Source organism: Cotesia typhae, unplaced genomic scaffold, assembly GCF_013202065.1.
Source record: "Cotesia typhae breed Kobodo isofemale line unplaced genomic scaffold, CoteBio_Ctyphae contig_5, whole genome shotgun sequence".
Classification (NCBI taxonomy): domain Eukaryota; kingdom Metazoa; phylum Arthropoda; class Insecta; order Hymenoptera; family Braconidae; genus Cotesia; species Cotesia typhae.
The window spans coordinates 7,550,935-7,578,695 of NW_027423757.1; the positions used below are offsets into that span (position 1 = coordinate 7,550,935).

Here is a 27,761-nt window from a genome sequence, read left to right on the forward strand (position 1 = left end):
ATTCCTGGGTTTTTAAATTGTTGACAGTTTCTTCGTGGCGCTCAAGTCTCATTCTGTTGTCATCCGCCATACTGCTTATTATTGTTGTTATTACAATCATGTGATAGTGTTATTGTTGATATTATTGCCTTCAAATTGAATACGTTTGACAGGTTATAAAAATTTTAATAGTTGTAATATAATTGAAGAAATTATTTTTTAAAAATGGTGATTGCAATTGGGTTTGAAGGAAGCGCCAATAAATTGGCTGTTGGAATAATTTGTGACAATGAAGTACTTTCAAATGTCAGACGTACTTACATTACACCACCCGGTGAAGGTAATTTATCTTAATATTTAATTTTTTTTTTAATTCTAAAATAATTTTATAAAAATTTTTTTAGAATTTTATAGCAATTAAATTATTAAAAAAAAAATTTATTAAAAAGTTTCACATGTGAAAATTAATAAAAATTACAAGTGAAAATTTTTAGAAGCATTTTTTCATTGTAATTAATTTGTTAAAAATTTTTTTAATTGACAGCTGACCGCTAACTTCAGTATTATTAATTTTGAGAATTTTTTTAACAAATAAATTATGGCACAAAAAAATTGACAAGTGGGAATTTTAAAAAATTAAAAATGTAATTTTATTTATTAAATAAAATTTAAAAATTTTCAAGTGACTGCTAACTGTTATATCATTTTTTAATTGCTAGTTTTTATTTTTATTTTTTAAGGATTTTTACCGAAAGAAACAGCAATCCATCATCGTACCCACGTGCTGGAAGTTCTCAAGCAAGCGCTAAGTGATGCTAAGTTAACCATGAAGGATGTTGATGTAATTTGTTACACCAAAGGACCTGGAATGGGAGGCCCGCTGACAGTTTTAGCACTTGTCGCGCGAACAGTTGCACAGATGTATAACAAACCCATGGTGGCGGTTAACCACTGCGTAGGGCATATTGAAATGGGAAGATTAATCACCGGAAGCAAGGATCCAACTATTTTGTATGTTTCGGGGGGTAATACTCAGATTATTGCTTACTCACGGCAGAGATACAGAATTTTTGGGGAAACAATTGACATTGCTGTCGGAAATTGCCTAGACAGATTCGCCAGACTTTTGACGCTTTCCAATGACCCTAGTCCAGGGTATAACATTGAACAAATGGCTAAAAAGTAATTTTATTTTAATATTAATGGTAAACTATTATTAAATATTGAAACGTTCATTTTAAATTTATTTTCTAGAGGAAAAAAATTGGCGCCTTTGCCATATGTTGTAAAAGGAATGGATGTTTCATTCTCGGGAATTTTATCTCACATTGAAGAACGATTGGATGATTGGCTCAGTACTGGAAAATATACAAAAGAAGATTTATGCTTTTCATTGCAAGAAACAACTTTTGCCATGCTTATTGAAATAACAGGTAATGATAAATGGTTTATTTTGATGATAAATTTTTTAAATTAATAGTGATTTTTTTTTTTTTTTTTTTTTTTTTTTTTTTTTTTTTTTTTAAGAAAGAGCAATGGCTCATGTAGGTTCTTCAGAAGTGCTGATCGTAGGTGGAGTTGGCTGCAACGAGAGACTCCAAGAGATGATGGACGTCATGTGTAAAGAGCGGAATGGAAAATTATATGCAACTGACGAGCGATTTTGCATCGACAATGGAGTGATGATTGCAGTAGCTGGATTGCTGCAATACAAAACGGGGAAACCGACTCCCTGGAGCGAGACCACCTGCGTTCAAAGATATCGCACTGATGATGTTTTTGTATCGTGGCGTGAATAAATAATATTTATATAAAGTATAATTTTTGTTAAAACGAATTCATGAAGTTAAGTCAAGTAAGAATTGAGATTAAGATTGATCGATGTTTAAATTAATTTAACGTAATATAAATGTAATTGGTTGACGTGGTAATCAACTGTCATTCAGAAAAATGTCCGATGTGATCAAAGATGCAAAGAGTAGGGTGTAGAAAGTAAACTATATTGGCCAGGCAAGCGCATTGCTGGCAGTTGTCCAAGTGAGCGCCTCGTCATGAACATACATGAAGCCAACAGTAGAACCAGCTGAGCGGTTTAGTCGTGTAGTCCCGTCCTCGGGGATTACGAGCTCCGCTTCCTTGACCAAATTAAAAGTGTTTGCTTGGCTGATATGTATCTATATATCTATATAAATTAATGTATTATATATATAAATTTATAAGTTGTTTTTTTGAAAAACTTTTTTTTAATTTAACTCTCGACGTTTCTCAGATCTGTCATCCAGGGTGCTTCGTATACTAAATTGAAAACGTCGTGTGTTTAACTGATGGACGGAAAAAACATATTAGAGAGAGTCGAAGTTTAAAGAAGAACAAGTTTAAAGAGATTTTAGATAATAGTACGGAAAGAAGAAATAAAAACTAAAAAGAGACTGAAGTAGAGAGCTTAAGAGAGAGAGAGAGCTTAAGAAAGCGCGCGACGCGACCCGTTTCAAGGGGCACACATGGCAATCGATAGTGGAGCAAATCGTCGTTGCTCGCAGCGCCCATGAAACAAGTGGTAAAGCACGTTTCGCAAGCTCCGTCGACTAGAGCGTTGATAGTTTACTCGTGACGAAATAATGTTGGGCTTACGAGTGTGTGACGTGATGTTGAATGCGATTCTAAAGAAGAAACCAACTAGTATTTCTTAAAAAGGTGAGAGACCCAGGATAATCCGAGTTTTTAATACTAAAAAAATAAAACAAACCAAAAATATATAAATAAATATTTTAAATAAAAAAAAAAAATTATAATAAGAAAGTCAAAAATAAAAACTAAAGTATAAAAAACAAAATTAATTTTTTAGTGTTAAAAATAAAACTTTCATGTCTATTTATATTTATTCATTTTCTTGATACTTATTTTATTTTTTTATTTTTTTTTTTTTTTTTTTAATTTTAGACGACAATATTAATGTGGTTATAGGAAAAATTTAAAAGCAACCCATCGTTCTATTTTGGAAGTTTTTGTTTTTTCTTCGCTTCGGTTTAATCTACGAGAGCGTATAGTTGATTTAAACAAAAAATAATATATTGAAATAAATAAAAAAGAGTATAAGTTTAAGTGGATTTTAAGTCACGGCGATCGCGCAGTACTGAACGAACACATAAAGAAACGTAACCACGAAGCTTTTTTTCTGTTACCAAATCATCGTAGAGTATATAGTGTAGTATAGATACTTATGTAAAATATAAAAAAAAATATATATAAATAGACGTATACGTATATACAAATGTTATACACATAAAACAATACGATCGATGAAAAGTTATGTGGATGTATTGACACTGAGTTGATTTATTATTTACAACGAGTACTAGTTAGTAATTCTACATCCGAATCATGTGGATCGTATCCCTCGTGGGTAAACGTTCGAATAAGGGTGAAAATCGATTGTGCTATGAGAACCAATCGCGTCGTCGTGAACTTTCAGGTATGTACACATCCGCTTTGGTCAGCCTATACACCCCTAAAATATCTAGATATCTAGATGGATCATTCTCATCACTTGATAAAGAGTTTTAGTGCTAAACTTTTGTTTACCCAAAGCCACCCGATCTTTATAAAAAAAATTTTACGTCAGAGTTGATTTTTTCTTCATTTATTTAAGCGAAACTTTTAACAATTTGTCATTCAAACTGTGACCGTGTCAAGCAGTAGCATTTACCCTCGAGATAACGATTCTGATTTGTGAGCATGTAGGGCAGGAAAGTCCTCGGAAGTATAAACCGAGCTATCTCTGGCCTTGTGGGGGTCGAATCGTTAAACTCACTGTTCTATTTAGGGCAGTGGAGCACCACCCCTAATCTTCTGCGGCTGTCTATATCTTTTTTTCTGTTACAGTGTCTCTGTGTCTGTCTATGTTTCTATATACAGTTAAACTTATACGTATAGATGAGACATATAGATAGATCTGTAGGTATGTATGACACGTATATAATAAGGGTAAATAGATAAGAGGAAATTTCCTCTTAAGTGTTGGAGTAAAAGCTGTAGAATAATATCACAGCAGTCGTTATGACTTTACTATCAACTCCTATTGTTCACCGTTCATCTCATTTTTTGCTTTTATCTAGACGACACGCTGGTTCGTGTGTAATGTGTTGGTGAATGGAAGCCGTTACGTGTATCGTTTTATTTATGCTAATCCCCTTTGAGTGGCGGGGAAGAGCACGGGGAAGAAGTAGAAGACGAATGGAGTAAGAATAAGACCAAGAAGAAGAAGAAGAAGAAGAAAAAATAAAAAGAGTACGAAGTCAAACGTTTAGTAGTGTCATAAAGTCACTTAACAGCTATTCATTTATTGTTATTGATCAATGAAAATTCAAGAGCACATCTAAGATTCTAAAAATAAAAATAAAACCGTTGGGATAAAATTATCATACGGTCATCAGAGTGCTATATAGCCTTGAGTATGTACAAATAACATTGTGTGTAATTTTAAGAAACGTCAATAATATGTTACATTGGCTAAATATCTATCTCGAATTTTTCGAGGGCTGATTTCCGTAGCTACAAATGCCAATTGGACCGGAATTGAGTCCTATATGCAAGTTATTCCCTCAACTTAACTGGCAATGAACTGTCAAACAAAAAAGTTTTTTCTTATCTTCGGTATATGCATTTTAGCAATACCAGCTTGCAGTAGTATAAAGTAGTATAATAGTAGCTACGTAGCGTAATGTCAAGCTAAGAAATTTACGACCCGAAAACCTAGCAGTCGGTATTTGATGCAACGCCAAAATCCATGCGCTATAAAAAAAATTACCGATGAGAGTAGAACAAATTGCGAGTCAACTGGAAAAAACATTAATATTTGGAGCGGTTTTTATAATTGATTTTTATATCTTACATCACTGATATTTCCATGTTAACTGTAGCGATAAATTTTATTTGGTTGTTTATTTTATTAGTTATTTCTTTTTAATTTTAGAGACGGTTAAGTTACCCGGAGCGTGATTAATAAACATGAAGATGAAGATTTAAAATAACATCCGGGTTTAGTGTAATTCGACAAGGTCATTCGTGACTAATCTGCGATTAAAGGATCTTTAAATTATACCTGTTATGTTATGTACTCAAGAAAATAATAATTTTCTTCAAGAGTTTGATCTAACAGATTACAAGATTGTTATAAAATAATTTTTCAAATTCAAATCTGATGACGTGATTTAGAGGTAACTAGTTCAAGGGTACGCTCTGTTAGATCGAGAGTACGTGGCTAGGAAACCAAGTTCGTGGTGTTAAGAAAAAAAAAGCTGTCTAGTTCACAATAAAAAGCATATATAATTATTATAATAGTAGAGCAGTTGTAATTGAGTATGCAATATACAGTATACAGTACGGTAGGCTCAAAGATGGTAGCTATAATTTATAACAAAGCTTGTTCACGAGCAATCAGATAACAGGGAGTGGTGGTGTATAAACTTGTAACATTTCCCAGTAATATAACAAGGGATATTTGAAGGTTGTAAACAGAGTTGTAGAGGATATTGATCGTTCTAAATGCTATTGCATTGACCAACTAAATTTAAGTATAGACTAACGTCACTATTAAATAATAATCGTTAACATTTATATACATGTTTTAATTCTTAAGAGTGTATTTGATATTCTTCCGGTAGCTTCGTACTTTCGGGAAACTTTAAGTAAAGAGTAATAAAATTAAATTGAATAACATTTGGTTAGATGAACAGACTTGTTAGTGGGTATTTATATACTAATATATAAACCTCTTTAGTTTTTTATCTTTGTTCTTTATAACTAATCAACTACACTTTCAATGAGATTAAATTTTTCATAACGTGTAAAGAATACTCAGAGATAAATGATAGGATAACTTTTAAATCAATTTTTAATTATAAAGTCTAGGTATTAAAATAATAATTAATAAATTAAAGATAATTTTCAAGATAAAAAAAAAGCAAAATTATTTTTTTCTTCTTTAATTAATTTATACATACAATAATTATAATTAAAAAAAAAAAAATTAATGAAAAGGTTTTTAAAACTGAAATAAAATTCTTTCGATTGAACTTAAATAAAAAATCTTAAAGTAGTTTAAAAAAAAAATGATTAATGCTGAAATATTGTTGTTTTATTACAGATTATGAGGTGGCTCAGAGCTACACTGTTGACGGTGGCGGAGAGGTGCTGCGCCGACGGATGAGAGCCAGGTGCTAATCAGGCTAGCCGCTAGTCGATCTGTGTGGTTATCCTGAGCCGCAATAACAATAGAAAACAAATACAAAAGGTTCATCTGATGCTGAACGAGCGAAGATACGAGGAAGACGCGGGAGTGGATGCGGATCGCAATGGCAATGGCTATCTCCCATACCACCAGGCATCAGGGCTCGAGGGGTTTAACTTTGAAAGTGACAGGACAATTACTTCAAGCGCGATGGCATCCTCTGGACAAGGTGGTCGGGGAACAGGAGCAGGAGCAGGAGCAGGAACGGGAACAACTGCTGGAGGTGCCGGTACAGGAGGAGTCGGGTGGAGCAAAGAAGTACGTTACGCACCGTTTGCGAGTGTCAACTCGGCGCTACCATCGGCATTACCACCGGCACCGGCACCGGCACCGCCGCCACCACCACTTCCTCTTCCTCTTCAGATGCAGCAACGGACTTACTCCCGATCCATGACCTCACTGCCCCCAGAGCCTTTCATGATAATGAGATCAAAGGCTTTGAATAGACGTGTATCGATAAACGTCGGGGGCGTTAAGCACGAAGTATTGTGGCGAACGTTGGAGAGGTTACCGCACACGAGACTCGGACGTCTTCGAGACTGTAACACTCATGAGGCAATAACAGAATTATGCGACGACTACTCGCTTATTGACAATGAATATTTTTTTGATCGTCACCCGAAATCTTTTAGCTCAATTTTAAATTTTTATCGTACTGGAAAACTCCATCTCGTTGACGAGATGTGTGTATTGGCGTTTAGCGACGATCTTGAGTATTGGGGAGTCGATGAATTGTACTTAGAGAGTTGTTGTCAGCACAAATATCATCAGAGAAAAGAGCATGTACACGAGGAGATGAGGAAGGAGGCTGAGTCGTTGCGGCAAAGGGAGGAGGAGGAATTCGGGGACGGTAAATGTGCGCAATACCAAAAGTGGCTATGGGATTTACTTGAAAAACCTACCACATCAATTGCCGCCAGGGTGAGTTTATCTTCACCATTTTATTTTATAATAAAAATTAATTAATAACTATTAACCATAACATTTAACATTAAACTTATTGCACATAACAAGTATTTACATCTTCAACATTATCAACACTCCAGTTCCACGCAAAGTTTTTATCCATCACGCAGACATGTAAAAAAAAAAAGAAAAAATATTAGTACGTAGCATTTTATGTCTTTATAGATAACTGCATAAATTTGTGTATGTACAGTATATCTATATAACAAATATACGAGTATATGATACAATTTACGAGTATGTAAATACACAGACGTTTTTTAACGATTGTTATTAAAACGCGCATGCATTAAATTCCATTTGGCGATTCACAAATTCCCACTCCACTGACATCACCAATGCAAGTTCACGTTAATGGCTGAAATCAGACAACCAGCGTGAACGTATTAAAGAGAAATTTACACAAAGGTTGTTGTAAAATCTAAAATTACACTATGGTGGTTACAATATGACTCAACAAGAGTAAGATATATATTTCTTATATCATATACATGTATATATCTTCAGTGCTAATGACGAAAAACTATGCTAAAACAAAAGGTCTTTCTCTGCTTTATTAAAACATTCTGTTGCTTGCACACTCTTTTATGATCCATATTAAATTAAATATTCTTTTGACTTCATTTACCGCTTCCTTGTTTTCATTTTTTGCTGTACACTTTGCAGCAACAATAATGTCAAGTACGCTCGCCAGAATAATTGCTGCATACACATTGCTACCCAACATTTTTCAGCACATCAGTAGTATACAATAATTATGTTCCGGCCAGGCTTTTATCGCCATACATTTTACTCACGCTGCATTTTTTTTTTTTTTCCTTTTTTGTAATTTTAATAAATTACATAATCCACGGCTTTTACAATATTAATAATAATAATAATAATGATAATTAATCAAAAAACAATTAATATAAGTGAATTATAACAGAAGGAAACTTTATCAGTTTAGATCATCTACTGAGATCAATATCTGACAACAAATATAAAGACGTTACGTAAAAAAAGGGCATTAATATTTACGTTAAAGTTAACAAGCAATATCAATCGCCACGTAATACAACTTTTATAAGCGAGTTATTTATAAATCTAATTTTCGAATAATTAAACGCCAAAGTTTTGCTTCAACACGACGTTTCTAGGCTACTTTAAAACTTTGTTTCCAAGTAAAGGTTTATAACCTGACCGCCTTCGTATTAATTTATTAACATTTTTTCATTCAGACGTATATATATATATATATATATATATATATATATATATATATATATATATATATATATATATATTTTTTTTTTCTTCTTAACTTTTCTTCCCCTTCCAAATATAGATATTTGGGCGGTTAATATTTTTGTTTCCCTGTTTCAAGAGAGGGGATTAATGAATCTTAGCATAAAATAACTTTATAGGGATTATAAATTCTTTGAGCACATCAGTTAGAAGTATTGTAGCCACCGGGAGGATCGTTTGAGATTAATAGTCAGTTGCCTTGCCCAAAATTATCCTTATAAAATATAAAATATAAGGTATGTTTACTTATAACTCATAAATTGTAGCAATAATAAAAATATCACTGTAAAATCACCCATTAATTTCAAACGCAAATATTTTTATATTTTAAATTTATAGAGTATAACAATTCAGTTTACTATCTTTTTTTTACAACGTCTTTATTTTACGCTCACGATAATCTTCATGATCTCTAAACCGATAAAGTCCAGTACTTCATTTTATTTCAATATTTCTTCTCTTTATCATTATTATTATTATTGTATAAAAGAAGAAAGTAGTGACTGAGCTTAGTTAATAAAAAGTTTATAGCGAACATAATTATTACTATCTCAACTCTCTACTATAATATTAATACACACTTACAGATAATCATAAATCATAATCGTAATCATAAACTTGATCGTTATTAATCAATTTAATGCTTAAAAAATTGAATTATAATCGTAAATGTAATCCAGGTGCTTACAACTGTAAATATAAATATTGTTCGTTTACTGTAATGTGTACTTTAATTTCTAGGTGCTGTTCAATAATATTCCACCTTGGTTATAAATGTATAATTGTATTTTCCAACAGCTTTTTTCCCTTTATTTCGGCAAATATTTAAAGGACAAATTGGTTCTACAAAACAAATAAAACCAACGTAAATGTCGCGGTGATAATGATGGGAGGGTTCATACGCGATTACCAGGTATCACGTAAGTCCTTTCTCGTTCCCGCTCCCTGTGGAAAGTAATCACGCGTATCTATTTATTTATCTGATTTCCTCTGCTTTTCTATCAATAGGATCCCTGCAGGTGCTTAAGTTATCTAATGAAATGATATAATCTCATTAATAATTATCAATTATATCATACTTTACCTTATTTTCTATTATTAATTATTTTATTGAGATCTCTTCATTAAATAAAATCAATACGATGAGCGCATGATTACTTGTAGGTACAAGGAACGGTATCTTGAAGGGACAGTAACGATGTGTTTGTATTGGCTCGTCAATCCGGCCTCGAGACAATTTTTTATAAAATCCAGCTGAAAAAAAAAAAAATAAGTTAATTGATATGTTGACTGTAAAAAAAATTTAAATTGATTTGCGTTAGATTATTCATAATGCTGCAGATCAATTTAATGAAAATTCTGAACAAAATTTAATATATTGTTCTTAAAAAAATTTTTTCAAAATTAATAATCAATGCAAGAGCCTGCTGTAAATAAATGAAAGCAAATATTCTACAATTAAAAGCACTAAAATAAACGATAAACTTTTCTCACACGTGATTATTATCAACGACTGCTAGGCACGCTGGCGAATGTCAGAGCAAGTGTCATCGAGAATACACGTGTGCTGACAAATAACGTTTAATTGTGCCGGTTACTTGTAGAATATGGATCGCTGAATGTGAATGAACGGTCAAGACTGGGTTAGTGTGCCTGTTGAAGGTTCATTGTATCAAAACTTTATTTAAATTATTTATATTTTTTTTTTTTTTTTTTAAACAAAGCTTCGATGAGAGTCGTTTTCGTTTCTTCCAAGATTATTCATTTATATTATATAAATACAAAATCCAGATAAAAGCCTTGCTTTTAAATTTATTTTACATTTAAATTTATTATTTATTTTGTTTATAAATAATATTGTGTAATGGCTTTTTCTTGCTTTCAGTATTTGTTTATTAATAAACTGGTTGATAAAAAAAATTTTCATTCTCAAATCGATGCATAGAAATAGAAAGAATTTACTCTATGAATAATGGATTTATGCATAGAATATCCGATTGATAATTTAATATCCATATGTGCATCGTGCGCTTTTAGTTTGTTATTTTACGTCACGTCTTTTGATTAAAAATAATGTAAAAAAAAAATTAAAAATTAAAAATAAAAATAAAAGTCGTTATTTTCATAAAAAACTGAATGAATAATTTTGGTCGGCTGTCTATTGCTTAAACGCTTGGCATTTTGTCTTGTGTTTATATATTTATTATTGTATCTAATAATACAACAAAGTTAAGATTAATATTAATGATAATTATAATGAGAATAAATTAGAAATAAACGTTGAGGTAATATGCAGTGACGTTAAACGCTCCACGAAGCTATGTTAGGACAAAAAAGTGAAGAAAGTGGGAGGTGGTCGTAGAAAAAATACTACGTTCTGCTGCAAAACAAAAAAAAATATAAAAAATATATAATAAAAATAAGTAAATAAGTCTATTTACTAAAAACTTATAAATTAGTACCTGGGACGAGTGTACTTGATGGAAATATATTCCGCGAAGTTATGTCAAGGCGATAAATCAAATGTAATAATTTAATAGGAGTTTAAGTTGAGGGTTTCCAGTCGATGAATTCTGACTTTGGAAGATAAATATCAAAAGAAGACGAGATAATATATATTAATAAAGATCAAACTGGAGATGATGATGATGATGATGATGATGATGATAATGTTGAAGATAATAAATAAATTTTCAGGTGATAGCTGTGATATCAATATTGTTTATTGTGCTATCGACGATTGCACTGACACTCAACACCATTCCCAGTATGCAAGTTAACGATGAGAAGGGAAACTTTCAAGACAATCCTCAACTAGCAATGGTCGAAGCGGTCTGCATAACTTGGTTTACCCTGGAGTACTTGCTTAGATTTAGTGCTTCGCCAGACAAGTGGAAGTTCTTCAAAGGCGGCTTGAATATAATAGACTTACTAGCAATATTGCCGTATTTTGTGTCCCTGTTTCTCGTAGAGACAAACAAGAACGCAAATGACCAGTTTCAAGACGTAAGACGGGTAGTTCAGATATTTCGTATAATGCGAATCCTGAGGATCCTGAAATTAGCGCGTCACTCAACGGGACTCCAGAGTCTCGGTTTTACACTGAGAAATTCGTACAAAGAACTCGGGCTGCTTATGCTCTTTCTCGCGATGGGTGTTCTGATATTCTCGAGCCTTGCATACTTCGCGGAGAAAGAAGAGCCCGGGACCAAATTTATAAGCATTCCGGAGACGTTTTGGTGGGCTGGAATCACCATGACGACCGTAGGTTACGGAGACATTTATCCTACGACTCCTCTTGGCAAAGTGATTGGCAGTGTATGTTGTATATGTGGTGTCCTGGTAATTGCGTTGCCTATTCCCATTATTGTCAATAATTTTGCTGAGTTTTACAAAAATCAGATGAGACGTGAAAAAGCGTTAAAACGTCGTGAGGCCTTGGAGCGTGCCAAGCGTGAGGGCAGTATTGTATCATTCCATCATATCAATTTGAGGGATGCCTTTGCCAAGAGTATGGATCTCATTGACGTCATCGTCGACACTGGTAAGATAATATAAGCGAGGAACTTATTCTGCAATTATATCTTCTTGTTCTTCTATATCGACTTCATCATGCAACTTATTAATCAAAATTTATGACTATTTATATTCTCTTCCATCGATTCATTTCTTCAATTAAAACATTTGTTCAATCGAATAAGTTCCTCGCCACAGCTCATTTCCTCTTCAATTTCCTTTTTCTGACATTAGATTAGATAAAAAAAAAAAAAAATAAATAAAATTGAATCATAACTTCAATCCTGTCCCCTTATGTTGTTCATGTCCTAATTATTTTTATTTTTTTTTTGTCTTTATCTCAAACTTTTGTAGGTCACAACATGTCAGGTGCAGATGGTAACAGTACCGAGGGCGAATCGGCTTGCGGACGTGGACCAGCGCAAACTGGAGCCGGTTGCTATCGGAATTACGAGCATTACAGTAATATATCACGACGACGTAGAAGTGCCTCTTCATCATTCCCCCAAGTTTCTAATGATATGCCTACTTCTCCAGACAGTCCTAACCGTCGGCTGCTCGACTTTGCGCAAAATTTACCGGGTTCCCAGAACGAGGATTACTACCAGGATGAGATGCTCGCTCAACACTCTAACCAAGGCAATACAACACCTAGCGTAAGTTACTTATCATTATTTACTCGCTACTATATTCTTCCTTTACTTTAATATTATTCTTTGTTTAATTTTATTTTATCAACTATTATTTTAAACAATTTATAATAATTTAATTTTTTTTTTTTTTTTTTTTAATCGCAGCTTCATTAACACAAGTCTATTCACGTAACATCGGTAGAATGGAAATGTCTGTCTAATAATATTTATGTTAATCAAAGATATGATAATGTTTGATGACACCCTCTTGTTAATTAATTATTGATTATTTGTTATCTAACAACATTTATGTGGCTCTGTTGAAGTAATTAATAATAGTAATAATTATGATATTTATTTTAATTATAATTAGCTATCGATATTATGAGAATAGGTAATAGTTTTTTAGGTTTTGCCAACTGCAGTTTTAGAAAACTAAAAAGTATTAAATTTATTATTTTTTAAAATGTGTACCAAGGTAGATATATCACTAAGCAACCCAGCTAGTTTTTATATTCATTTTTTTCAGGTTCAAGTGTAATTCTTGCTGCTGATAGTGTTATGTGTAAATAGTGTACTGAAGATATTACTTAATAATACTAATATTGAGTGTGTTTTAATAAGTGGACTAATTTAAATTTAAATTTAAATTACAAATTAATTGATTAATCACATTACACGATACACTTCACTGACCACCGTCCAATTTGAATAATTTTTTAAAATTATCTACACGTTTTAATAATTTTAGCTTGTAAAAGACACTAAGCTTGTAGAGAGATTTAAATTTTAATTGCACTATTTTAAATAAGGAATAATAATACCAATAACATACAACGAATTGCCATGGTACGTCGCCAAATATATAAGTATTAAAACGAATTGAAAGTATAAATTATACACCATATTATATTAAAATTATTATCATAATTTTTTTTTTTAATCTTGAATATCTTAGCTGATAAACGGTTATAGATTTCCCGACATTACTTGCAGAAAAGTACTTTAATAATAAAGTTATTTATCAAGACTCACTGAGACGGATAGGAATAATTAAAGTGCTACGGCTCCTTGTTATTGGAAAATATTACAATAATAAATCTATTATTCATATTGATCAAAAAATATATATAAAAAAAAAAAAAAAAAAAAAAAGAGAAAGATGGAACTCTCTCGTTATTTTACTCGTGATTATTTTCATCCATTTATGGGTAATTAATTTTCTACAATCGTTTAAATATTATTTGAATTGCTAATTAAATAATTACTGTTTAAATGAACGTTCCTGGGTGAAATTTATCGAGTTTTATAATTCGAGTGTTGAGTAAATAAGAACAGAGCCACACCCGGTAACGTTTGAGCATTGTAAAAAAAATTTTATTTAATGTTAAATCTATTTGGAAGAAAATTTTATTGATGCTACAGAAGGATAATTTATTTTTGAATTATTTATTTGAAAGCTTTTATCAAAGCAACACAATTCAAACGTTATCATGTCATTTATATTATTATTATTATTAACATAATAGTAACAAGAGCTTTCTATTGTAATAGCCCATGAAATCATTGTCATTATTGTCATTAATCATTATTAAAATGTCATTAGTCATTATATATAAGGAGCCTGAGACTAATATCTGCTTATTGCGTTGTAATTTTTGTCACTAAATTTTTATCGTATTAAGTTATTGAATTATTTCAATTGAAAATATTTTATTTACAATAATATTATCATTATTTTTTATTATTATTATTGTTATAGACTTTTTATTAATAAAACAAAAAGCATAAGTCAAAAATTTCAATTGAATTTTAAACAAACCGGAAAATAAAAGTTTACGAATTAATATGTGCATTTATAGAAAATCTAAAAATATATAAAATCAATACGGCGTTTTCATGCTCTCTTTATCTCAAATTTAAGCACTGAAATATTCAAACACGTCAATTTTAATAAACTATTGTTGAATGTATTTTTAGCGCTTATTTAAATAATTATATTTGTTGAGTATAATACACAGAATTTAATTATATGTTAATTATCAAAATTACTTTTAATAAAACACTTTAAAAATAACAAAGTTAAAAATAACTTTGTTTATAAACTTTTTTTATTTAATTTTTAATAAATTCTTGATATTTTCGAGCTACTGCTAAGACGTTATTAAGTAATCATCCTTCGGCATTGTGTAAGGTATAGTTTCTAATATAACCAGCCATAGCAAGGTTCTGAGTTAATTATTAATAAGATTAATACTGAAAGGCTTGACACTAATAAATAATATATATTTTTTGTAATCTAATTCTGATAACAAGAATGATCAATTAATAATGTATGATCATTTTTTTACATTTTTATTAATTTAACTTAACTATTTAAAAAAAAAAAAAAAAAAAAAAAAACAAGGGATCGCTTAGCAGTTTAATTTTTCATGTGTAATTTTAAGAATGTGCCACTTTGTCTGCGTTGTTTTTATTTTGAATTTTATATAAACAAAGAGCCCACTTGACAAGTTAAAATCTGTTATGTTGTGTGTAAAATATTTAAGTATGTTAAGTTTATATAGACTAAAAATTGTAAATAGCATTTTATAAATTTATTTTTTATATTACTCTTATTGAATATTTACTGTTTGCGTAAGAGTTTTTATTTTATTTGTGCTTTTATCAAATTTATCGATTACGTTTTTAAAAATTTTTTCATTTCTTCTTCTTTTTTTTTTTTTTTTTTGTATACTTATTATACGGAATTGTATAATATCAATTGTCATAAGAGACAAATGTCGAAGCGTTTTGTGGCTTACTGCCCATAGTTATTTTTATACAATCACTCAGACTTTCATCGTGACTAAGCCAATGACAGAAATATATTTATCTCGGTAGTACAATACAAAATACAATAGTACGATTTTATTGTAATTTTATTATTAAAATTTTTTCATACATATTATTATTATTATTATAAAATAAAATGTAATAAATAATAAGCTTTGCTTAATATTTAATTATTTGTCATAATCGTTAATAGTATTATTTATTATTTATCACAAATGTTATTTATTCTGTTTATTTTATAAATACGTGAGTGCAATAAATTAAGTATGCTTTTATATGTTTTGGTACATACAGATATACAATATAATGTTATAGTTACAAATATATATATATATATATATAGTTATCTAAAAAGAAAAGATTAAAAAATATATTACATTGAAACAATGCCAATAAAAACAAGCAATTTAGATTCGCTGGTAAAATATAATAGAGTAAAGACAATCAATATAATAAGTAGAATTAACGTCCAAGTATTATAACTATCAATAATGATTTATCGTTATTATTTTTTACAATGTTATCATGTTATAATTCTTCGACAAATTGAAACATAGTTTTAAATTATTTTTCTCATTACCATTAGCATTTGCAATCACGTAATACGATAATTCAAAATTAATTATGTTAATGAAGAAATGATACTTATCTTGATTAAGAATGAGAATAATAATTAGAGCAAATAATTTAAGTTACTGCTGTTAAATCTTTAAATTAAACATCAATCACCGGATTATAATTAAGGATTTAAATATATCAATAGTATTTGTCGCTATTTTTCAGACAATGGCGCCTGATATACGCAATGTACAAATGTGAAATGGAACTGGAGATTTGGAGACGACATTCCAGAGTATCGATGAGAAGCTGATTATTTTAAAATAATTTTATAATTTTGTCAATATTATTTTTAAAAATAGTTCATAATCATACTCAGACATTCACAATTACATAAATTTATATTTATAGTGAATACATAGTTGTAGATGTAGATAATAATAAATCAATAAATTTTCATTGGAACTGAGTTTAAACAAATAGCAATAAAGACATATGAGGGCCAGGCAAATTTGTAAAATCATTATCATCAATAAATAATTTTTTTGTTCATTGACATTGTTTATTTATTTTTCATTGTCTATATGTATATTATCATTAATATTTTATTTTTAATTATTTTATCCTGTATCATCATTTATTATGATTTTTTTGAACAACGGGTAAGTAAATTCGCATCTCAAAGTGGCACTTCATTGATTAAAAATTTTTTTTCCTTTTTTTTTTTTTTTTTTTAATTAAAACATTTATCATTTCTTCCGAGAATTTTTTTATTAAAAAATGCATTTAATTTGATGGATATTAATAACAGTTTTGATGTAAATTATAAAATGATTTATTATATTGTAGAGTGTAAAGATATAAAGATATTTTTAATTAAGTTAAAATGTCTCTCAGGCTCCGAAGATAATTAAAATAAAATGCCATCGTAATTCATAATTCATAATTCATTATTCATACTTCACATAGTACATTTATTCATACAAAGCTTACAAGTTTATTTGTATTTGTATTTGTATTCATTGGTATTTGTTTATTCACTCAAACATTTATACCATACAATTTGTTTGATTTTATTATACTTTGTCTGTCTGTTAATTTGAATGCATTCATCTCATTGGAAACACTTGAACCATTTCTAATAATAAAAAATGCTGTTTCATCTATTCGCACTAATTGTATTTGTATTTATATTTGTAATATTAATATTTATATAAGTCAAAAAATAAACTTATGACACAACGTCAATAAATAGAAGGTCGTCAAAAGGTTCAATAGTTTACGATGGGAGGTCTTGACTAAATGAATAGACAAATAAAACAGGAGAGTATAATTTTTTTGTTGTATTTTGTGTGTGGTGTTTAGGATGAAGATAAAAAAGACAGCAAAAAATCCGAGAAATTCGATGAAATCCCTAGTGAATTTGAGTGTTGCTTTTGTACAACTAAGGTATTTACTATCAATAACAATATTTTAGAGCCAAAACAACTATTTTACCCTTTGATTATTATTATTATTATATATCTTTATTTTTATCTCGCATCCTGTTGATTTTAAAACCTATTGGAAATTTTATTTCAGTAGCGAGTAAAATAATCTTTCTAATGTTTTTACTTTATTCTTCTTTTTTAAGAATTCATCAGATTTATTGCATGTGTATTTAGAAAAAATGTTTGTTTTTTTTTTTTTTTTTTTTTTTTTTTTTTAATTATTATTCTTTAAAAACTTGTTTAATATTTAACAGATATATCATTTGAAGAAAAGTAAAATTTTTTTCAATCTGTGAGAAGAAATTTTCTAAAAGGATCACACAGAAGAAAAAGAGTTAAATTATTTTTAAATTCATGCTGAAGAAAAGATTTTAGTATTTGTTGCGTTTTCTTCCTTTTTTTTAAATTAAAATTTGAATTTATTTATAAAGAAGAATATTTTTCTACGGATAAATATTTATCTTACAAACTTTGTTGAAACAACAAAAACTTTAAAAAGTTATTTCTTCAGAATGATAACGATTCTTTTTAAAATAATTCTTTCAGATGATAATAAACTCAAGCGAGCCATAAAAAGTTTTTTGACTTTTTGTAGAGTTTAAGTAAAAGTGATCCACTATGAAATGTATCGGAGCAAAAATTATCATGATATGTTTGATTGTCGTTGGTTCTCGTTTGTTTTGTATGTTACACAGGAATACAAAGATTACAGAGACGCTGAAGACATAATGCCACTGGCGACAAGTGATTTCCGTAATCCAGTATGCCAAGAAATGCGCTCGCTGCGGGAGAACAGTGTTGATACCAGTGCGTTCGGTGATTTATTCTCATACTCATCACCATTGAGACAAATAACAGCAATAGCGGCATCATCAGCCCCAATATCAGTTCCAGCTATTGCAGCACCGCCGACAGAACCAGCGACCACTCCGGCGACGAGTTATCCCTCGAAATCGTACAATGAACGCGGGAGCGTTGATAGTTCTGAGACGTACGCGACCTGTCAAACTCATCCATTCAATTCCCAAGAATTACTGGACGGTGATGCCCCCAACGAGGCCGACAGCAATTTGTACATAAATCCTTTGGAAGGTGCTGACAACAAGTGCCGAGAAATAAATACCGACAAATCGCCCACCGTAGATCATCAGTCTGCATTATTTTCACCCAGTTCCACTAATACTAATCCTACAGAATTTTCAAAGAGCGTTCAAGTTCAGCACGACTCGATTAAGGCCAGTGTCAACACTGATACTTTGCCAAAACATCGAAAAACCCGTGTTGCTAAGGTACTTTATATTTATTTATAATTTCATTTATTTAATGCCCAATTCATTTCTAAAATTACTTTTACTAAATTTTTATTTTTACTTAAACAGATAAAATTAAAACAAGAATTTTTAAAGTCAAGAAGAAAATAAAGTTTTTATAGAATATTGAACTATTTAAGATGAAGATTGCTGTCAGATGTCATATTTAAATTTTTTTTGTGATTTTATAATTAAACTAAAAAAATTTTAATAACTATTTTTTATTAAAACTTCAATTTTGTTGACAGAATATTATTTAAAATAGAATCAAATATTTCCAAGTGGGATCTAATATTTTCATTTTCATTTTTTTTTTTTTTAACTAAATTTCTACTTGATTTTGTTGATATATTTTTTTTTAATACATAAAAAAAATGAACAATTAAAAAAAAAAAAAAAAGAAGTTAATTATTACAATTTTAACAAATTTTTTATAAAATTGTGATATTCAACTTTTTTTTAATTGTTCGTTTTTTTATTTATTTTTCAAAAAAATATACATAAAAAAAAAGATAAAATAGAAGTTTTACCAAAAAACATTAGAACCAAAATTTTTTCCAACTTTTAAAGGTAAAAAAGTTTTACAAAAAATTCACTATACTTAAAATAATCTCTAGTAAAGTCCAAAATATTAATTTTTATAATTAGCAACTAATTTAAAATATAAAATTAAATTACTAATATAATAAATAAAATTTCAGAGCGCATCAGGACGTAGGCCAACAATAATTGGCGACCAGCAAAGCAGTAATCAAAGTAACACAACGAAATCACCGGATGGCCTGGAAGACAACAATAATTCATACGTAGGTCTGCGAGGTGGTCGCGGGACTGTTCCTGGGAATACGTCAAATACTTCGCTGACGAGTTTCGCATCGGCATCTCGACTAATAAACCAACATCTGTTTGGGAATAGCGGTGGTACTAAGCAATATGGTAAATGAACCAACAATAGTAACTCACGTGCTCGAGGATGCCATCAGCCCACCGCTTTGTTAATAAGTCACCTATTTTATAGAAATAACGCTCAGTAATTTTAATTATTCAGATATATTTCATTAGGGCTAGTTTATTCATCATTAATGTTGTTGTAAATAGATTTTATTTTAATTATTATTATTATTAATGTAAGATATCAAGTTATAATGACATATCATTCCCTGCTTTGAGTCGTAGGAGAACGATAGATGATAGATTATTATTTATTCCTCTAGAATTGTTGAATGATAGATGAATAATTATAAATGCAATTTTATCACGTTAGAATATTAAATAGTCTAATTAAATTTATTATTATTATTATTAATATTAATAAATACACTAGTCACAAAAATTAAGGGATATAAAAAAAATTCCAAATTTTTTGGTGATTTTCAGCGAGCTGTAACTCCGAGGAAAATGATCGCACAGAAAAAAAAAAAAAAAAAAGAAAATTGTAGCTCCAAGTGTCTAGTTTTTAGATATGACCATGAAAATTTTTTGTCATCGTCAGGTCTGAAGAAACCCTAAGAAAACTACTGAAAAAAAATTTTTCGAAATTTTTTTTCGTCTTAAAAAAGGTCTACGGGCTTCAAAAAAATTTTTTCGATTGTTTCGTTTAAAAGCTCTTTTAGTAAATTTAATACCCTTTAATTTGACGTAATCAAAAGCCTGTACGATAATTTGCCGCGGAGTTATCGTCAATCAAAGCAAAAAAGTTTTTTTGACTTTGGAAATCAATAACTCTGGAAATAATGACCGTATAGGAAATCGAAGGAGGGTTTTGAAAACTACACAATATTCTCTATAAGAAAACGTAAACCGCTTTTGAAGAAAAAATTTTTTTGAATTGAAAACTCGGACTGAAAAAAGACAAAAATTCGCATAATTAAGGATATTTGGATAACTTGGTATAACTTTGGATAAAATGGATGAACGAAGGATATCGTTGGTAATTTTTAACTTCAAAGTGTCCCCTAAAATCCCTAAGAAATTCAAAGCGCTGCGATTTTTTGTTCATAGTGCCCAGAAGCTTCAAATTCTGTGTTTTCGCAAAAATCACCATTATGAGCAATTTTGTGATTTTTATTCATTTTTCCATTGAAAAAAATTTTTTTCAAAATTCTTTATTTTTCGATCAAAGAGATTGATTTTTCAAGAAATTTGAAAAAAAAATTTCAATTTTTTCGAAAATTTTTTCGAAATTTTCTCAATTTTTTTCGACTGTTGTTTTACCGCCGGCATTAGCGTTACCCAAAGCGTACCACGTGGAGGTTGCTCGGTCGGATTTACGCTTCTCACACACACACACACACACACACACACGTGTGTGTGTGTGTGTGTGTGTGTGTGTGTGTGTGTGTGTGTGTGTGTGTGTGTGTGTGTGTGTGTGTGTGTGTGTGTGTGTGTGTGTGTGTCTTTGTCTGCGTGTTTGTCTGTTTGCAGCTGCCGAATGACCTCTGTACGCACGGCAGTAACTGCTCAGTACCGTGTATTGCCACCTCTGTTCCGAATCACAGCTCGTAAACGCTCTTGCATGTTGATGCATCGTCGAATATCACGTTGCGAAATTCCTTGCCAACAACGTAACAACGCTTGAGTCAACTGATGAAGATTGTGCAGTTGCGGATAGTCTCGCCGCAATCGACGCCCAAGCATGTCCCAAACATGCTCAATTGGGTTCAAATCAGGACTCATCGCTGGATGATTAAGCGTTGTTACGTTGTTGGCGCGGAGAAAAGTTCGCGTACGAACTGCAGTGTGAGGACGAGCATTATCCTGCATCAAAATGAACCGTCTTGCCCCCATGCGTGTGCACATAGGCAGGACGTGTGGCTCCAGAATTTCGTCGACGTACCTATCGGCAGTCAACGTCCCACGAACGATGACCAACGGGGTTCTGGTATTGAAGGACACGCCTGCCCACACCATGACTGATCCACCATTGAAAGCTGTAACTGGTCTCGTAAAACCATCCCGATCTCGTTCTCCACGACGGCGCCAAACGAGAGATCGTCTATCGCTGCCATGAAGACAAAATCGAGATTCGTCAGTCCATAATACACTGGTCCACTGTCTACGACCCCAATGGTGATGATCATGAGCATAGGCCAATCGGGCTCGGCGATGTCGTGGAGTGAGCATAGGCAAGCGATTTGCGCGTCTAGCGCGTAGTCCTTGCTCTCGAAAGCGATTTCGAACCGTCGATGCCGATATGTGTTGTTGGGGAGGACGTTGTCGACGATTGCGAAATTGATGAGCGATCGTGTGGGCATGCGCAGTAGGGTTTCGACGAGCTTCTCGAATGATAGCTCGATCATCACGCTCGGTAGTGATTCGTAGTCTACTTGACCCGGACGACGATCGTAACTTTGAGTCGCGTTAAATCGGGCATAGGCCCGACTGATAACGGACTGGCTCACTCTCATAGAAGCTGCTACTTCCACCTGACTGTAGCCCTCTTGAAGGAGGGTAACAATGCGAGCCACATCTGTGGCAGCTAAATGTCGACGAGGCATATCAAAAGGTGCTTATCAAAGAAAAGCTTACATAAAATTCACGTAAGGAATTTAGGCTAAAAAGAAAACGTAAAATTCAAGTTTTGTGTGAGGAAAAGCCGAACTCCGCGGGGGTATATCAATTTGTTTTTATTGAATTTTTAAAATGAGATTTAACACTAAGGCAGTTGTAGCGGACAGAAAAAATTGAGTTAATTTTTTTGACAATAGTGAAGCATTCTGAAGACGATAAAAAAAAAAATTAAAAAAAAAAATTTTTGATAAAAAAATTTCGAAAAAATTTTCGAAAAAATTGAAAATTTTTTTTTTTTTCAAATTTCTTGAAAAATCAATCTCTTTGATCGAAAAAATAAAGAATTTTGAAAAAAATTTTTTCAATGGAAAAATGAATAAAAATCACAAAATTGCTCATAATGGTGATTTTTGCGAAAACACAGAATTTGAAGCTTCTGGGCACTATGAACAAAAAATCGCAGCGCTTTGAATTTCTTAGGGATTTTAGGGGACACTTTGAAGTTAAAAATTACCAACGATATCCTTCGTTCATCCATTTTATCCAAAGTTATACCAAGTTATCCAAATATCCTTAATTATGCGAATTTTTGTCTTTTTTCAGTCCGAGTTTTCAATTCAAAAAAATTTTTTCTTCAAAAGCGGTTTACGTTTTCTTATAGAGAATATTGTGTAGTTTTCAAAACCCTCCTTCGATTTCCTATACGGTCATTATTTCCAGAGTTATTGATTTCCAAAGTCAAAAAAACTTTTTGCTTTGATTGACGATAACTCCGCGGCAAATTATCGTACAGGCTTTTGATTACGTCAAATTAAAGGGTATTAAATTTACTAAAAGAGCTTTTAAACGAAACAATCGAAAAATTTTTTGAAGCCCGTAGACCTTTTTTAAGACGAAAAAAAATTTCGAAAAATTTTTTTTCAGTAGTTTTCTTAGGGTTTCTTCAGACCTGACGATGACAAAAAATTTTCATGGTCATATCTAAAAACTAGACACTTGGAGCTACAATTTTCTTTTTTTTTTTTTTTTCTGTGCGATCATTTTCCTCGGAGTTACATCTCGCTGAAAATCACCAAAAAATTTGGAATTTTTTTTATATCCCTTAATTTTTGTGACTAGTGTAATAAATTTTAAAGGAAGTTGTAATATTACGCACGCACTGTTCACGCATTACACGGTTAATTATTGATTAATTGACTATTGGTAAAGGAAATGAATTGTTAATTTTTTTTTTTTTTTTTTTTTTTTTAATGATAGAAGACTATATAGTGAAGAAACATTACATACATTGAATCATTGCATTAATTGCAAGCTCTAGGCACAAATTGATATTTATAATAGTTGTTGGGAATGAATGGCACGAATGCTAATAGGCCGTGCTTTTTTATTATTATTAGTTTTTATCACACACTAGCTGAAATAATATGTACACTTGATTTATATCACGACATGCAAATTCTCATATGTATATATGTAAATTTTATTAACTTGTTACTATATATACATGATTATTATCATTATTATTATTATTAGAATATTGCCCGCGTATCATAAACAAAGCAAGCGAAAACGATAGAAAAAATAAATAAATAAAAAATGAGCAAAGGTCTAAATGTCCTGTAGGTAAATATAGCTAGCAGCTGTGCACGCGAGTCATAGCTTATCAATAATTAATTATTAAAAAGTCTATTGTCTATGTGAATTTATTATAAATTTCAAGGGAAAAGATAAAAATTATTATATCTATTAATAATGAAAATTTTAATGAAGTATACAAATTTTGAAGTTTTATCTAGTGTCTGTTGCGGTAGATTTTATTATTTTATATATTATTTATTTAGACGCTCAATGACACTTTAGGAAATTTTTGCTCATTTTTAATAATTAATTTAAGTAAGAGGAATTAATAATTAAATTTAAACGTGATAAATATTTACTGTGAGTGAGAGCCTTAAGTTTTTAACTTTAAAAAAAAAAAAAATCTATGGGAAAAAGAAGAAAAACGAAAAAATGGTATTATTAATTTATTTATTAACTAATTTATTAATTAAAAATAATGATTTTTTTATAAAGACGAAAGTTATTTGGCTGGTTCCGAATTATTTCCGCAACAAGTCACGCTCTTGTAAATAAATTTATTTTTTTATCATCGTTGAGTCGATATTAATAAAAAACAATAATACAATTAAAAAAAAAAAAAAAAAATAAAATAAATGAAAAGATTAATAGAAAAAGTACGAATTTAATTTAGCGCTGTAAGTTTTATTGTTATTTATATATAATATTATAAAATTATGTTGGACTGGATTTATCATAATTTAAGTTATTTATTTTTATTTATTTATTTGAATAACTTATATTATAAATATGATATTAATATATTTAAATAATTTATTTATTTTTTTTTATTGTTACAAAATGCATCTGATTGTAGATTATTCACATGATACAGTCAGAACCGCAATGAAGGTGAAGAGAGATTTTAAATAAAAAATAAAGTAATAACGAATGAAAGCTTTATTTTCACTCGGAATTTATGATATTGAAAATGCTGCACTAATCATTCATTATCCCATTCTCTATATTTTATTTTCAATCCGTATAGAAACGATATAAATCTTATATTTACTTCATCAATCTCAAATAAAAATAATAATGCAATACTAGATTTAATTTAATCGTTATATCTTTTCTATACATCATTTTTAGCAGTTATAAAATAAAATTCTGATAATTATAGTTGCGCTGAATTTTTTTAAAGCTTTAATTACCATTGTAATTTTTAAAATGCAAGTTTATAAAAATTTATTAGAAATTTTAAAGTTAACTATTTGCAATAAATTTTTTTTAAAGAAAGAGAAAATACTGCTATTTTTTTTTTTTAATATTTATCAAATGATTTTAGTTAAATGTATGTTTAAGTATTGAAGTAAAAATAGAAAATCAAATTTTTTAGTGAATTAAGAATATTTTTCTCAATATAAATTCAATGATTTAAAGAAATATTTTTTAGTTACATGTGAAGAACTTAAATTAATGAAAATTCAAAATTATCCGATGTCTGAAAATTTTTATAATTTTTTGTTATTGATGAAATTATTATAAAAAAATTAAAAGAAAAAATTTCACATGTAGAAGAATTAAAAAATTTTTTTTTAAATATTTTTTTACTCGCAAGTTAATTGTTAAAAAAAAAAAATAAAAAAATTTTTGAACGTCGGCTAACTTTAATATTATAAAAATTATCAAGTGAATTTTTTTCCATTCGATATTTAAACATACACAAAAAAAAAAAAATATAAATAATATAAAAAAATTGATAATTTTTTTTCTTCATAAATTAAAAAAACATAAAATTTTGTTATGAGTTAATTTACAACAAAAAGTCTAAACATGTTATTATCAAATAAAAAAAAAAAAAAAATTTCAGGCCCAACAAGTGGAAACAAACTGTCTCTGTCAGTCGATTCAATAGACAGCGAATCGATGATGTCGTACCTAACAGATCGGCATCACCGCGCCAAATCGATCTTAAAAAAATCAGAAAGCACTCGGAACGCGTATTACAACGGCAGTGATCTGGACGGTGACACGGAAAAATTAATTTTGGACAATGCGAGTCCAAATATGAACACCGTTCGCATCCGTCAAGCGCCGACATTTTTTTCCGGCCAAGTTTTGGGCGCGCTTTTGCGCTCAAACAACAACAACAACAACAATAACAACAACAACAATAACAGTAACAACAACGGCTCGCCTAAATTATTACTAAGTCCTGCATCAGGTGAACGAACCACAAAACGTAGTCAATTAAAATCAATAATGTCTATTGATAATAATAGAAACAAAAATAAAGAGCAGATGGCGACGACGACAATCGACGTGAATAATCAAGATTTAACTTCACGCGTTACGCAAACAATTAATGACAATCAATCAGTACAACACCAGCAACAACAACAAAATACACGACCATCAAAAGTTCAGAAAAAGTCTCGGCGTAACGTCATTAACGAGAGGAAAAAAGCATCAAGCGCTGGCGAAAGCTCTACTGACAGCAGCTCGCATCGTCTTCCTCACGAATCGCATCGACGTCTCTCATAAAATTTTATTGAGTAATTATTAATTAATTACAGTAAATAATTAATAAAATAATTCCGATAGTTTCCCTGTTAAATTTATTAGCATAATTTTAGCTCAGCGTAAAACTGTTTGAAATAATTGATATAGTTTATTATAAAGGTTTATAAATATTATTAATTATTTTTTTAGTTATTATTATTATTATAATAATTATTATTGTAATCAATATCTTGTTATTTATTGTCAATAGTCGCACAATTATTTAAACAACACGGAGAAAAATAATTTGCAATTACAGATCGACTTTTTAACAAGTTTTTTTAACGACCGTTGTATAAATTGTACAAAAATAATTGAAAGTTAGTTTAAATACATATGTATATTTTTTAAATTATTAAAGTAGAATGCGACTGTAAATTTATTAGCTTTTTTATATTTTAAAGATCATAAAATACAAACTATTAACTAAATAATAAATTAGATTAATTTTTAATTAGTTAATAATACAATTATAAAAGTAATTTTTTTATATACATGTAAAATTTTTAATGCTCAATTAAAAGTAGATAATTTATTCATTAATTTTTTTTTTTTTACAGAATTAATTATCAAGAAGAATATGTATCTGTTTTGTAAATGTATTTTTCTCCGTGTATGAAAGTTACAATTGGATAGACAACGCACATTTGTTGTATTGAATTAAAACATATTACTAACAAAAGCAATAGAAGAAACAATGAAATAAGTTTTTGCAATGTTGCTTGGTGAATTATCATTTAACACGTGTGTTTTTGCATCCAAGAATGTGCCTTGTATGTTACGTATGCAAGCAATATATAGCTCAAAGTATCTGTAATGCTTGTATTTAATATTCATATTATATATTAGAAAGAAAAAATTATAAAAATAATAATAACAATTATTAACAAGACCTATTGAAAATGAGTATTTCTGTGATACAAAATTACATCGGATTATTTAATAATATTTGATGAAATTTTAAATTTTAACAATTTATGATTAATAGTCTATTTATTAATTATTTAATATATATTATACAATTATAATATATGCTTCGCGCATCTTTATATTATTTGCAAGTCTTTTTTCTTGCTTGATATATTATCACTGATCTATTGATTAAATATTAAATATTTTATAGTATGTAGTTTAATAATTAATTAAAAATTGAATTAATTAAAGTAACTATTGTATGTTAGGAAAAATATCACTAGCATTTAAATGTTTTAATTAGTAAAAAATATTGAGATTTTAAAAAATAAATTTTAATGAATACTATTGAATG

The 27,761-nt window shown here is 29.8% G+C and overlaps 2 protein-coding genes across 7 annotated transcripts; both read left to right on the top strand.

Annotated features, from left to right (window-relative positions):
• The first annotated feature begins 58 nt into the window (after positions 1–58).
• Tcs3 (Probable tRNA N6-adenosine threonylcarbamoyltransferase Tcs3) lies at positions 59–2,765 on the top strand. Its single transcript, XM_074248957.1, has 4 exons — positions 59–319; positions 720–1,161; positions 1,234–1,412; positions 1,507–2,765. The coding sequence occupies exons 1-4, from the start codon at positions 205–207 to the stop codon at positions 1,776–1,778; spliced, it is 1,008 nt and encodes a 335-aa protein (XP_074105058.1). The 5' UTR covers positions 59–204; the 3' UTR covers positions 1,779–2,765.
• On the top strand, positions 2,542–27,638 carry Shab (Shaker cognate b). Of its 6 annotated transcripts, none has more exons than XM_074248895.1 (9): positions 2,542–2,673; positions 6,125–7,189; positions 11,219–12,065; positions 12,392–12,693; positions 17,428–17,511; positions 18,248–18,841; positions 19,564–19,798; positions 25,803–26,487; positions 27,055–27,638. In XM_074248895.1, exons 2-8 carry the CDS (start codon positions 6,281–6,283, stop codon positions 26,474–26,476), a joined length of 3,645 nt encoding a protein of 1,214 aa, XP_074104996.1. In that variant the 5' UTR covers positions 2,542–2,673; positions 6,125–6,280; the 3' UTR covers positions 26,477–26,487; positions 27,055–27,638. The 6 variants fall into 6 exon arrangements, with proteins under 6 accessions (XP_074104996.1, XP_074104997.1, XP_074104993.1 ...); XM_074248896.1 differs by having other exon boundaries at positions 12,392–12,499; positions 12,575–12,693; positions 25,803–27,638; XM_074248892.1 differs by having other exon boundaries at positions 25,803–27,638.
• Positions 27,639–27,761: the final 123 nt, after the last annotated feature.